General features: G+C 39.1%; 1 protein-coding gene across 5 annotated transcripts in view; it reads left to right on the forward strand.

Annotated features, from left to right (window-relative positions):
- Window positions 1–14,033, forward strand: part of LOC133568424 (dipeptidyl aminopeptidase-like protein 6) — a 287,193-nt gene that overhangs the window by 196,703 nt on the left and 76,457 nt on the right. For all 5 annotated transcript variants that reach the window (XM_061920338.1, XM_061920336.1, XM_061920337.1 and 2 more), the window contains exon 2: window positions 7,292–7,406. In XM_061920338.1, coding sequence (XP_061776322.1) covers window positions 7,292–7,406 — 115 coding nt within the window. The remainder of the gene's footprint in view (window positions 1–7,291; window positions 7,407–14,033) is intronic.

The following is a 14,033-nucleotide window of genomic DNA, read 5'->3' on the forward strand; positions in this document are numbered from 1 at the left end:
GTTTAAGGCGGCGCGGGCCGAGACACGTGTCACGTTGCTTTGCTAACATGTGCATAATTAACCTTAGCAGTCATTATTATTAGTGTTTTTTTTTATCATGATCTCTACTGTGCAGTACTGTACTGCTGCAGACCTTCCTCTCCTGGTTCCCTTGGTAACCAGGTGCTGCTGACTAGATCAGGAAAGATCCATTTCACACTTGAGCAGTGAGCAGAGACAAAGAGATGGTTAGACAAAGCGAAAGTGGGAGGCACGGCGGATTAGAGAGAGTGGAAGGAATCTTGACCGTAAAAACTGGGGCTTGGCTTTCAAAATGCCTCTCAAAATTTGAAAGGAGAATTGTAAGGGATGGATTTAAAACAGACTGACTGTGCATCCAGGAGGAGAGGAAGTGTGGAGGTTGGCGTGTTGTTGGGGGACGCCACAAAAACTCGCCGTTGTTAGTTCCGGAGCACGGGTGTGGAAATAACATCGGAAAAGGTCGAGATTCCTTTCGAGTTGTCAGTGAGGACGGCAGGCTGGGACGACTTAATTTGCTCTTCTCGGGCCTGTTTTTGTTTGTGGATTTTCGGAGCTCCCTTTTGTGAAGTAGGAGGTTGAAAATGTTCCCAGGGCATAACCGAAGCTTTAGTGAAAGCGTGGAGGAATGCGATGAATAAATACATGTCATTAGGCGTCTCGCTGTCAGAAATCTGGGCGGCGAAGAACAAAAATTTATCCTTATACATGTAATCAATGAGATAAAAGGGGATTTGTGGATTATCTGTATTTTAGCCTTCTTACCTTAGCTTCCTAGCTATAATTTATTGTTCGCTAATCTTCAATCTTGTTATCATGTGTTTTTACTGGGTTGCGCGATATAAGTAGTATAAAATATAGACATTTGGCTGATGATTCAGCTTTTAATTATATCCTTAAATCATGATAATGCATGCTGATGATAGATTTTATCTGTGTCACGCAAATTTGTTCAGTGACAAGCGTGCGAACGAGTCCTCAACATACAATAGCATTCTTGCTAGCGGCTAACATCCCTCCACAGTACAAAACCACTTATAAGTCAGCATTTCTCGACCATATGGAGGCAAAGGACATCGTATCATCTCTGTAGAAGATTGAACAGCTAAACATACCACACTACTCAACATAAGAGGATATGATAACCTAGGCTTACCATATTCTGAAATCCCAAAAAGAGGACACATATATGCATGCCAAGGCAGGCAGCCCGCCAAGGCCGGGAGTAGGTGAAAATTTGCCAATGATACCCCAACTTGCTTTATAAATAATATAGTTATTTAAATAAAGTATTTTTTCTCCTCTGTTGACTGCTGTGTTGGCGCTAGGGATTTTTAAAATGGGGTCCCAGGGACCCCATCAAGTTAAAAAAAAAACGCCCACCTCAACCGACGCACGGAGGGGGGGAGGGGGGGGGTTGGTGCTAGCGGGGTGTAAAATATAGCCTGGAATAGTCATGGATGCATTGGATTCTGGGTAATTGTTATGTTGCGTTTATGTTGTTACTGTGAGGATGTTCTCCTGAAATGTGTTTGTCATTCTTGTTTGGTGTGGGTTCACAGTGTGGCGCATATTAGTAAGAGTGTTGTTTATATCACAACCTTCCGTGTAACCTGTATGGCTGTTGACTATATGCCTTGTGGTCATGTACGTGTATCGGCGGAAGCCACATACAACATGTTACTGGGCTGGAAAGCTGTTTGTACATGTTGTAGAAGGCGTCAAAGGCAATGGCTTCATAGCACGCTCTTCTTATTGTTATCTGGGTGACCATCAGCAGATATTGGCGAGAATGGTTGCGGCTCCCATTATCTTCTTTATATTGTGAAACAAGTCAATATGGCTCTTTGACTGGGAAAGGTTGTCGATATATATATATATATATATATATATATATATATATATATATATATATATATATATATATATATATACATATACATATATATATATATATATACATATACATATATATATATACATATACATATATATATATATATATATATATATATATATATATGGCTCTTTGACTGGTAAAGGTTGCCGATATATATATATATATATATATATATATATATATATATATATATACATATATATATATATATATATATATATATATATACATATATATATATATATATATATATATATATGTATATATATATAAACACATTCTGAAAATATTACAATAAAAATATAGAAAAAAATACCGGCAGCGGTTAAGTTTAGATCCATGAAGGAAAGAAGAAATCGAATGAATGTTTATATCTAAATACATTTACATATGCATAAAAATGTGGGGTTTTTTTGTATTATTTTTTTAAATGAATCAAGTAACGTTTATGACAACCCTTTTCCAAAACACAACATAGAATATGAGATATAACAGGATAATGCATACATTTATCACTTGTTTTCAAAACGGTTGCAAAAAAGTGGGACCCCCAACAATTAACTGTGGGACCCCATTTTTATGACTTGAAGGGGTAATTGGGACCTTATTTTAAAAATTCCTAGCGCCAACACTGATGGAGTATTGGTGCATGCAAAACAGCAGCATGCGGCTGTGGCCTGTGGGAAGGTTCTAATACTAATCAAATATCATTTCGGGGGCCATAGATAATTAATTCGCGGGATGGATCTGGCCCAAAGGCCTTGACACAAAGGCTTTAGCGGAATAAGTGTTACGTGCGGGACGCATAATGATGCGTGTGAAGTGTCACCTCAAGATGCTAAGGACTGGAGCAAGCAGGATTGCAGGTAGGAGCTTGTTTAATGTACAGAATAAAAAAATAACACTTGTACAAAAGGCAAAGAAAAGGTGTGCCAATGCACGGCCAGCGAAATGCTAGCAGCAAGCAAAAGTCGACTTCAAAGTCTTTAGAGACGCGTGCCGAGCACGCGGAAGCTAAGCTAAGACTTAGCAAAGTACAAACAAAAGGATATCACTCGCAACTGTTGCAAGAAGCAAACAAAACGTCCAGCCAAAACTCAGGTAGCAGGCGGGCTTAAATACAAAACGATAATCACAAACAGGTGTGCGTCAGGAACCCGTGCAGGTGAAACAAATGAGGTTGCCATGGTGACGAATACAAAACAAGGAAATGCACACAACTCAGGGAACGGAAGAGTCCAAACATAATTAGAAAATACACAAAAGCAAAACAACAAACGATCCGTGTACCGCAGGGGTCTCACACTCAATTTACCTGGGGGCCACTGGATGCAGAAACTGGGTGAGGCTGGGCCGCAAGAAAAGATTTGTTTAAAAAAATCTAACGTGCACTTTTTAATGAATTCACCTTCTTTGAATGGCTTTCCTGCCCTAGCAACATACTTGCCAACTCTCGCGATCTTTCCGGGAAACACCCGAATATCAGTGCCCCTCCCGACAATCTCCCGGGACAATCATTCTCACGGTTTTCACCTGTACAACAATATTAAGGGCATGCCGTGACGGCACTGTCTTTAGCGTCTTCTACAACCTGCCGTCTTGTCCGCTTTTCCAACATACAAACAGTTTACCGGCCCAGTCACATGTTGTACGAGGCTTCTGCAGACCCACGAAAGTGACTGCAAGGCATACTTGATCAACAGTCACACAGTTCACTCTGAGGGTGGCCGTAGAAACAACTTTATCACTGTTACAAATATGCGCCACACTGTGAACCCACACCAAACAAAATTGACAAATACATCTTGGGAGAACATCTGCACCGTAACACAACATAAACACTACAGAACAAATACCCAGAATCCAATGCAGCCTTAACACTTCCGGGCTACAATAGGGGGCGGGGGTGTATATTGTAGCCCGGAAGAGTTACGGCTGCATTGGATTCTGGGTATTTGTTCAGTGTTTATGTTGCGTTACGGTGCGGCTCCCAAAATGTGCTTGTCATTCTTGATTGGTGTGGGTTCACAGTGTGGCACATATTTGTAACAGTGTTAAAGTTGTTTATACGGCCACCCTCAGTGTGACCTGTGTGGCTGTTGATCAACTATATCTTGCAGTCGCTTACTGCATCTAAAGGAGCCAAATACAATATCTGGCTGGACTGGCACGCCGTTAGTATAGGTTATAGAGGACAGTAAAGGCAGTGGCTCCCTGTTCCCCTTTGGTAATGTTTTTTGGGTGTAATTCGGGAGAATGATTACCCCTGGAGGGGCACTGAAAATTGGGAGTCTCCCAGAAAAATCGAGGGCATACAGGTTTGATGCTGAAAAGCGCCGTTCATATAAAACTCGCGGGCCGCACCAACAATAAATTTTCACATCAAGGTGCGGGCCGCAAAATAACGTCTCGCGGGCCGCAATTGGCCCGCGGGCCGCGTGTTTGAGACCCCTGGTGTAGCGGATCGTAACAATATGATTAGTTAGCACATAGACCACAACATCTTCCGGTTGTTTTTAGCACTCTCTTTGTCGCAATTCTCCACCACAAAGTACTATTGGTTCCAACCATGCTGGCCTGTCGGTGCTCTACTTTTCGCATTCTCCTCCACAATCTGCATCAGCCTGCAGGCCTTATGGGTGATGCGTGTAAATCTTCTCGCAATAATGCCTGTCTCGAATAATTTCACCTCCTTCCTTGTGATCAGGCAGGCAGGACGGTTTAGTCACAGGGAGGAGACGCGACCGGAACGGAATATTTACCCACATGCCTGGCAGGCAGCAGAGAGACTTTCTACCAGCACGGTGATGGTGCACGCATGCAGCTGTCACGCTTTTCTGCGTAGCAGCTCGCTTCTGCACCTCAGCTGGCAGGCCATGCGTTTAAATGCCCTTTAGACCTTTCATGTTGCCTCCTGGGGGAGGGGGAATATCATACTATGGGTGCAATGTGCAAAACGTGCTTATGGTTTTCTCCTCCGCAACACATCATCTTATTGACAGGCCTGCTGCTTTCTGTCTCGACTCACTGGTGTAGGTGTTCTACTGTGTGATCAAAATCAAATACTGGTGTTATTGTAGGACAAACAACACCTCCTACTAGGGTTGTACGGTATACCGGTATTAGTATAGTATTGCGGTGCTAATGAATCAAAAACAGTACTATACTCTGTTTAAAAAGTACAGGTTCGCCATATGTGTCAATGTCACGTCATAACATTGCTGGTTTTACGAGCAGAGGAGCAGGTTCGGCAATGCACAATCAAGGAGTACTTACAAGCAGACACGGTGTGTAGACAGAAAAGGGAGACCGGACGCATTTTGGTCTAAAAACTAACAACAAAGTTGAAGTTATAACACTGAAACGCCCACAGGAAGAGGTGCTTTAGGATATGGCTAGCTCGCTAGCAGCTAATGTCCATCCGCAATTGGTATTTTTTTAGTTACTTCTAAATCACTTATCCTCGCCTCCATGGCGACAAATAAAATGTGTTTCTTACAAGTATCATCCCTGCAGGATGAGGAATAGCTAAACGTGCTTCTCTACACAACGTAGGAGGATACAATAGCTCACCGGCGTCACCGCTAACAAAAGCTAGAGCACCTGAATGTAAACAAATGCCATGGGTGGATCTACACCTGACATCCACTGCAATTATATCAAGTACAATAGCGTATCTACAGCTATATCTTTTTTCTATCCATCCATTGCTTACCGCTTGTCCCTTTTGGGGTCGCGGGGGGGATCGCTGTAGCCCAGGGGTAGGGAACCTATGGCTCTAGAGCCAGATTTGGCTGTATCTGGCTCTCAGATAAATCTTAGCTGACGTTGCTTAACACGATAAGTAATTAATAATTCCGCTGGTAATCACAGCAGTGTTAAAAATAACGTTCAAAATATAAAACATTCTCATGCATTTGAATCCATCCATCCGTTTCTACTGCACCTGTTCAAGAAGTCAAAAATATTTTATTTAAAATTGGTTAGCTTCAGAAAAACAATGTTATTAAAAAGAATAAGAGATGAACGCATTTAGTTGTTGAAATCTGGGAAAGTCAAAATGAAAGCGGAGGCGTAGAATTCTCTTGTCATAGCGTGGCACGACACTGTACAAGAGTACAGGTCTACGGGTTTCTCCTCATTGAGCTAAATTGAATCCAGTCTCTGTTTAATTCCTTGCTTCTAGTCTGTTTAATAGATGTCATCACTGTTTGAACCCGACAGTTGTATTCATTGTTAAAAATATTATACGGCTCTCACGGAAAGGCATTTTAAAATATTTGGCTTTAAAGGCTCTCTCAGCCAAAAAGGTTCCCGACCCCTGCTTTAGCCTATCTCAGCTGCTTTCGGGCGGAAGGCGGGGTACACCCCAGACAAGTCGCCACATCATCGCAGATATCTTTTTTCCTTTTTTCAAAATTCATATTATGTTTATAAACTCAGGAACTACATACACTTGAGAACTCAAATTATGGCCAATGTATGATCCTGTAACTACTTGGTATCGGATCAATACCTAAATTTGTGGTATCATCCAAAACTAATGTAAAGTATCAAACAACAGAAGAATAGGTGATTATTACATTTTAACATAAGAGTAGATAGAACATGTTGAAAGAGAAAGTAAGCAAATATTACCAGTAAATAAACAAGTGGATTATTAATAAATGTTCTACTGCTTGTCCTTCATAATGTTGACAAAATAATAGAATGATAAATGACACAATATGTTATTGCATACGTCAACAGACTAATTAGGAGCTTTTGTTTGCTTACTTACTAATACAAGAAAGTTGTCTTTTATGTTCACTATTTTATGTAAGGACAAAATTGTACTTTTATTGCAATATGTTAAATGTACCCAAAGATTGCTAAGATAAAGGCAATCATGTCTTTTTTTGGTCCCCTTTATTTAGAAAAGTATTTAATTACATTTTGGTACTGTAGTGGTATCGAGACAACCCTTCCTCCTACTGTACTACATATAGAAATTTGGATCTGGATGCAGAAACCTCTTCACAGTAGCAAAATACTTTATAAGGTCAACCTGCGTTTGAAGTTGTTCCAGCAAACCTTCTGTGTGTGCTTGCAAAGCCATTAAATGACACTTTATGGCTTGAGAGTAGATCAGACGGCTTTGAAAGGATTGTGTAGGCGAGGCGGGCAGCCTCTGGACCTCCTCACTTAAGGACCATATACAGTGCTGCATGTATGGCCGATTAGCCGCCCGCTGTTTTCCTGGCATGTCTTCCTTCCTCCTGACATGTGCACATAGGGGATCATCTGGGGGAAACACTGCTGTCTTTGTTAAAAACCACAGTTCCGCTCAGCTGGATCCATGTTGTGCTTCAATAATTTCATGTCATTCTTTAGGACCTGGTGGGGAGTGCTCCACCACAGAGGAACTGGAAAGGAATCGCCATCGCCCTGCTGGTCATCCTCTTCATCTGCTCCTTGATTGTCACCTCCGTCATCCTGCTCACCCCTCGTATGTACACAACACACACACACACGCACACACGCACACACACGCACACCACCCACTGAGGCCACACAATCCTCTTGGCTGATTGTGTAACTGGAAGATTGTGATAATCCTGAATCAAAATACACAGAGGTCCCAACAATCATTGTGATTGAAAAAAAAAAAAAAGACATATAATATACCGTTGTGAGTACCCTAAGAGACGAACTGTCTTTCAGCTTTTTGTTTTGCTTTAAAGGCCTACTGAAACCCACTACTACCCACCACGCAGTCTGATAGTTTATATAGCAATGATGAAATATTAACATTGCAACACATGCCAATACGGCCTTTTTAGTTTAATAAATTGCAATTTTAAATTTCCCGGAAGTTTTTTCTTGAAAACGTCGCGTAACGATGACGTGTACGGGTGACGTCACGGACTGTTAGGAAAATGAGCGCTGCACACACACACAGCTAAAAGTCGTCTGCTTTAACGGCATAATTACACAGTATTTTGGAGATCTGTGTTGCTGAATCTTTTGCAATTTGTTCAATTAATATTGGAGAAGTCAAAGTAGAAAGATGGAGTTGGGGATCTTTGGCCTTTAGCCACACAAACACACAGTGATTCCTTGTTTAAAATTCCGGGAGGTGAAACTTTTATAATGGATCACAGCGGTCAAGCGAACATGGATCCCGACCGAATGTCCACCAGCAGGTTTCGGTGAGAAAATTGTGGTAAAAAGTCACTTCTTACTGGAGGATCAGCTGAGGTTGCGCCGTCCATAAAGCTGCCGTCGACTTCCCTGAGACACTGGCGTCAAGACACCCGTGGACACACACCTCCGACTATCAGGTACTGTTAAACTCATTAAAACACTAGCAACACAATAGAAAGATAAGGGATTTCCCAGAATGATCCTGGTAAATGTGTCTAAAAACATCTAAATCCATCCCAATGCAATCGCGTTTTTTTTTTACTTGTTTTTTTTTTTTTTTCTAGTGCGTCGCTATCAATATCCTCAAACACCAATCTTTCATCCTTGCTCAAATTAATGGGGAAAGTGTTGTTTTCTCGGTCCAAATTGCTCTTTTTGTTGGAGGCTCCCATTAAAAACAATGTGAGGATGTAAGGAGCCATCAACGAGTGACATCATCGTATGCGACTTCCGGTAAAGGCAGGGCTTTCCTGTTAGCGACCAAAAGTTGCGAACTTTTTCGTGGATGTTCTCTACTAAATCCTTTCAGCAAAATTATGGCAATATCGCGAAATAATCAAGTATGACACATAGAATGGACCTGCTATCCCCGTTTAAATAAGAAAATCTCATTTCAGTAGGTCTTTAAATTGCGAACATGCCTTGAGTCAAGAGTTTTTTCACCATTGGTTGAAGTAATATTTATCACAGAATTGTGAAGAGTTAATATATTGTAAGACGTTGTTTTCACTGCTGGGTTTACACAATAAGCAAACATATATAACAAACGTTTTTGAAGAAGTTGTAAAGAGTATGAGAAGTATGCCCACCATACCCACACCAAAACGACAACTACAGACAAGTATCTAGCACAAAGCGGTCACTGTGGGCTGCAACCCCGCCAAAATAAAACGTCTCAGCTCCACAATTGACACTTCTCTTCCAGTCGTCCCTGAGGCTTTCACGGACACACAAATAGTCGGACAACCTAACATGAACACAACACATGGCCCTGCCTGCAACTTGAGGTTCCAAGTTTGATCCCTGCTTCCGCCATGTGTCCTGGGGCAAGAAACTTTACCGACGCGCTCCGAGTGCCTCCCGAACTGGTTTAAATGTAGCTTAAAGATGGAGATAATGGGATTCACTATATAAAGTGCTTTGAGTCTCTAAAGAAAAAGCGCAATATAAATATTTACACACTGCATGTCATTACAGTACGTCTTGGTTAGACAGAACGCACAAATTATAAGTCGTGTTGAGAGCAGCCGTTCTTTTTCATTTGCATTAAAAGACCCACACACTTGGCTCACGGCCACAAAAACAGTTGGATAATTCTTCTGTAATATGACATATTCAACTTCTACTCAGTTAAATGTTAATAATAATGAGTAATTTTTAGCATTTTTGTCAATAATTACCAAGTAACTAAAAAATGACTTTTGTTAGATGTAATAATGTATGCCTTTTTTGCTGATCATCATTTGCACGGGAACTGTGGACAATTCTTTGTTACTTTACTTCACTTTGTTACTGTAGTCTGTTATTTTGTTTGTCAAATTATTAAACACTGTAAAATTCAAATATTTATTTTTCTTTTTAGTATGTGTTATATGCATATATACTGTGTATATATATATATATATATATATATATATATATATATATATATATATGTATATATATATAAATGTATATATATAATATATACAAATATACATATATACACATATATACTGTATATACGTATATACATACATACATATATACACATATATACTGTATATGTATACATATTTATGTGTATATATATATGTATCTGCAATGAGGTGGCGACTTGTCGAGGGTGTACCCCGCCTTCCGCCCGATTGTAACAGAGATAGGCACCAGCGGTAGAAAATGGATGGATGGATATACATGTATATGACACCAACCCTTATATATATATATATATATATATATATATATGTATATATATATATATATATATATATATACGTATATATATATATATACGTATATATATATATATATATATATATACATATATATATATATGTATATACATATATATATATACATGTATATATATATATGTATATACATATATATATATACATGTATATATATATATATATGTGTGTGTATAGAAATATCAAAATATATGTATGTGTATATGTATATATATGTATGTACTGTATATATATGTGTATATATATATATATATATACAGTGGGGCAAAAAAAAGTATTTAGTCAGCCACCGATTGTGCAAGTTCTCCCACTTAAAATGATGACCGAGGTCTGTAATTTTCATCATAGGTACACTTCAACTGTGAGAGACAGAATGTGGGGAAAAAAATCCAAGAATTCACATTGTAGGAATTTTAAAGAATTTATTTGTAAATTATGGTGGAAAATAAGTATTTGGTCAACCATTCAAAGCTCTCATTGATTGAAGGAGGTTTTGGCTCAAAATCTCACGATACATGGCCCCATTCATTCTTTCCTTAACACGGATCAATCGTCCTGTCCCCTTAGCACAGGGGTCGGGAACCTTTTTGGTTGAGAGAGCCATAAAAGCCAAATATCTTAAAAAGTTTTTTTTTTAAAGGGGAACTTATCACAATTTTAAAAGGGTTAAAACCAATAAAAATCAGTTCCCAGTGGCTTATTTTATTTTTAGAAGTTTTTTTCTAAATTTTACCCGTTCCGGAATATCCCTAAAAAAGCTTTAAAGTGCCTTATTTTCGCTATCTGCGAAGACACTCTCCATTTTCCTGTGACGTCACATAGCGATGCCAATACAAACAACGTGGCGGTTGCCACCGCAAGATATTGCAACATTAGCTCGGATTCAGACTCGGATTTCAGCGGTTTAAGCGATTCAACAGATTACGCATGTATTGAAACGGATGGTTGGAGTATGGAGGCAGATAGCGAAAACGCAATTGAAGAAGAAACTGAAGCTATTGAGCGAATAGCTATTGACGCTATTCGACCGTGTTTGCCTTATCATCTCCGATAAAATGTGCAGACAACAATCGGAAGTTTCGCATCTTGTGACACTGGATCAACTTAAATCCGTCGATTTGTAAGTGTTTGTTGGCATTAAATGTGGGTGGAAGGAAACGCTGGATATAAATATAGTTTCAAATGTACATACAGCTAGCCGAAATAGCATGTTAGCATCGATTAGCTGGCAGTCATGCCGCGACTAAATATGTCTGATTAGCACATAAGTCAACAACATCAACAAAACTCACCTTTGTGATTTCTTTGACTTTATCGTTGGAAATGCATCTGCAGGTTATCCATACATCTCTGTGCCATGTCTGCCTTAGCATCGCCGGTAAATAGCATGTTAGCATCGATTAGCATGCCGTGCTAATCGATGCACATTCTACGTAAATCAACTTAAATCTGTCTCTGATCGTGTTGTTACACCCGCTGACAACACACCGACGAGGCATGATGTCTCCAAGGTCCGGAAAACAGTCGAAAAAATGGAAAATAACAGAGCTGATTTGACTCGATGTGTATAGAGTGTTTGACAAAATGGCCGATTGACTACCTGGGTGACGTCACGTTCTGACGTCATCGCTCCGAGAGTGGTAAATACAAAGGCGTTTACTGCGCCAAAATTCACCCATTTAGAGTTCGGAAATCGGTTAAAAAAACATATGGTCTTTTTTCTGTAACATCAAGGTATATGTTGACGCTTACATAGGTCTGGTGATAATGTTCCCCTTTAAGACTGAATACAACTAAATGTGTGCATTTTTAAGTAACACCAACATTTTTAGAGTATAAGTGTTTTATTCTTTTTAATAACATTGTTATTCTGAAGCTAACCAACAATAAATAAAATACTTCTTACCATTTATGCGACTTCTTGAACAGGTGCGGTAGAAACCGGATGGATGGATTAAAATGCATGAGAATGTCTTATATTTTGAACGTTATTTTTGACACTGATTTTCAGCGGAATTATTCATTACTTAACGTGTTAAGCAATGTCACCTAAGATTTATCTCAGAACCAGGTGCAGTCATCAAAAGAGCCACATCTGGCTCTAGAGCCATAGCTTCCCTACCCCTGCCTTAGCAGAAAAACAGCCCCAAAGCATTATGTTTCCACCCCCATGCTTCACAGTAGGTGTGGTGTTCTTGGGAATGCAACACAGTATTGTTCTTCCTCCAAACAGGACGAGTTGAGTTTATACCTAAAAGTTGTATTTTGGTTTCATCTGACCACATGACATTCTCCCAATCCTCTGCTGTATCATCCATGTATCCATTTTGGTATAAACTCAACTTGTCGTGTTTGTATATATATATATATATATATATATATATATATATATATATATATATATATATATATATATATATATATATATATATATATATATATATATATATATATATATATATATAATGTATGTATATGTATATATATGTATATATATATATATATATGTATATGTATATATATGTATATGTATATGTATATATATGTATATATATATATATGTATATATATATATATATATATATATATATATATATATATATATATATATATATATATATATATATATATACATACAGGCACACGTGGGGATGAAATATTCGTACCCAGAAACAAGGTTCGTACATTAAAAGCATATTTAATGGATATAATTGGGAAATCAAAACATTTGTACAACGAGGGGTTTGTAACTTGTTGTTCCACTGTAGCAGCACTTTGATAAAGAAGGTGAGAAAGACTACTAAATTCAATGAAAAACTACTAGCACAGTACAAAGGTAAAAGTTATGTGAAATGTTCATTGAGCCCTCCAAATTGTCCTTCATATGTGTTTATTTCACATGGTTTTCGGCATGTAAAACAAGAATTGTGCTCCATGAAAACAAGGGCAAAATTTCTGCTGTTTTTTTTTTCTTTTGCAGCGCCATGACAAACACGCAACATTTCACTGTGTTTTTTGAAGCCCATTTACTGTTGAGCCGGTGGTTGTCACTCTGCCGAATGTTTACATACGAAAGTCTTTTCAGTGACTTTTTAAAACGTGAGCAAGGGGTATTTTATGAGCAAGGATGCTCCCGCCGTGTTACCTCTCAGACCAGGGGTCGGGAACCTTTTTGGCTGAGAGAGCCAAAAAGCCAAATATTTTAAAATGTATTTCTGTAAGAGCCATGTAATATTTTTTTTAACACTGAACACAACTAAACGTGTGCATTTTTAAGTAAGACCAACATTTCTAGAATATATTAGGTCTCCTATTCTTTGTAATCACATTGCTATTCTGAAGCTAACTGTGGAGGGGGCGTGGCCCGTGGGCCTCCAGCGAACTGGGGTGTGCCAGGACCGGCCTCGAAATCAGCGAGAGCTGCATAGATGGCCCACCTGAGCCTTGTTATCTAATCACCTGTCGCTCTGTTATAAGCAGCAGCCAGGAGGAGAGACGGGGTTGGGGCTGGAGCCAGAGCGCGAACGAGAACGAAAGAGAAAAATACAATTGCTGGAAAGCAACTGAGAGACTTATTGAAAAATAAAACAATAGCGTAACCCTAAAACAGGCTCTCATGTCGGTGCTTGGTGGTCTGAAGAACCCCCAGGAGGACATCCCCACACTAACCTTTAATAAATAAATAACTTCTTAACGCAACTTCTTGAACAGGTGCGGTAGTAAACGGATGGATGGACTAAAAATGCATGAGAATGTTTTATGTTTTGAACATTATTTTGAACACTTATTACAAGTGGAATTATTAATTACTTATCATGTTAAGCAATGTCAGTTCAGATTTATCCGAGAGCCAGATGCAGTCATCAAAAGAGCAACATCTGGCTAGCGAGCCATAGGTTCCCTACCCCTGTCTCAGACGTGTACATCAACGTCTTCCTCGTCTTTGTGCTGCGGCCACGCTGAAGCACTAAGCTGAC

This window comes from Nerophis ophidion, linkage group LG14 (assembly GCF_033978795.1).
Source record: "Nerophis ophidion isolate RoL-2023_Sa linkage group LG14, RoL_Noph_v1.0, whole genome shotgun sequence".
NCBI classification, from domain to species: Eukaryota; Metazoa; Chordata; class Actinopteri; order Syngnathiformes; family Syngnathidae; genus Nerophis; species Nerophis ophidion.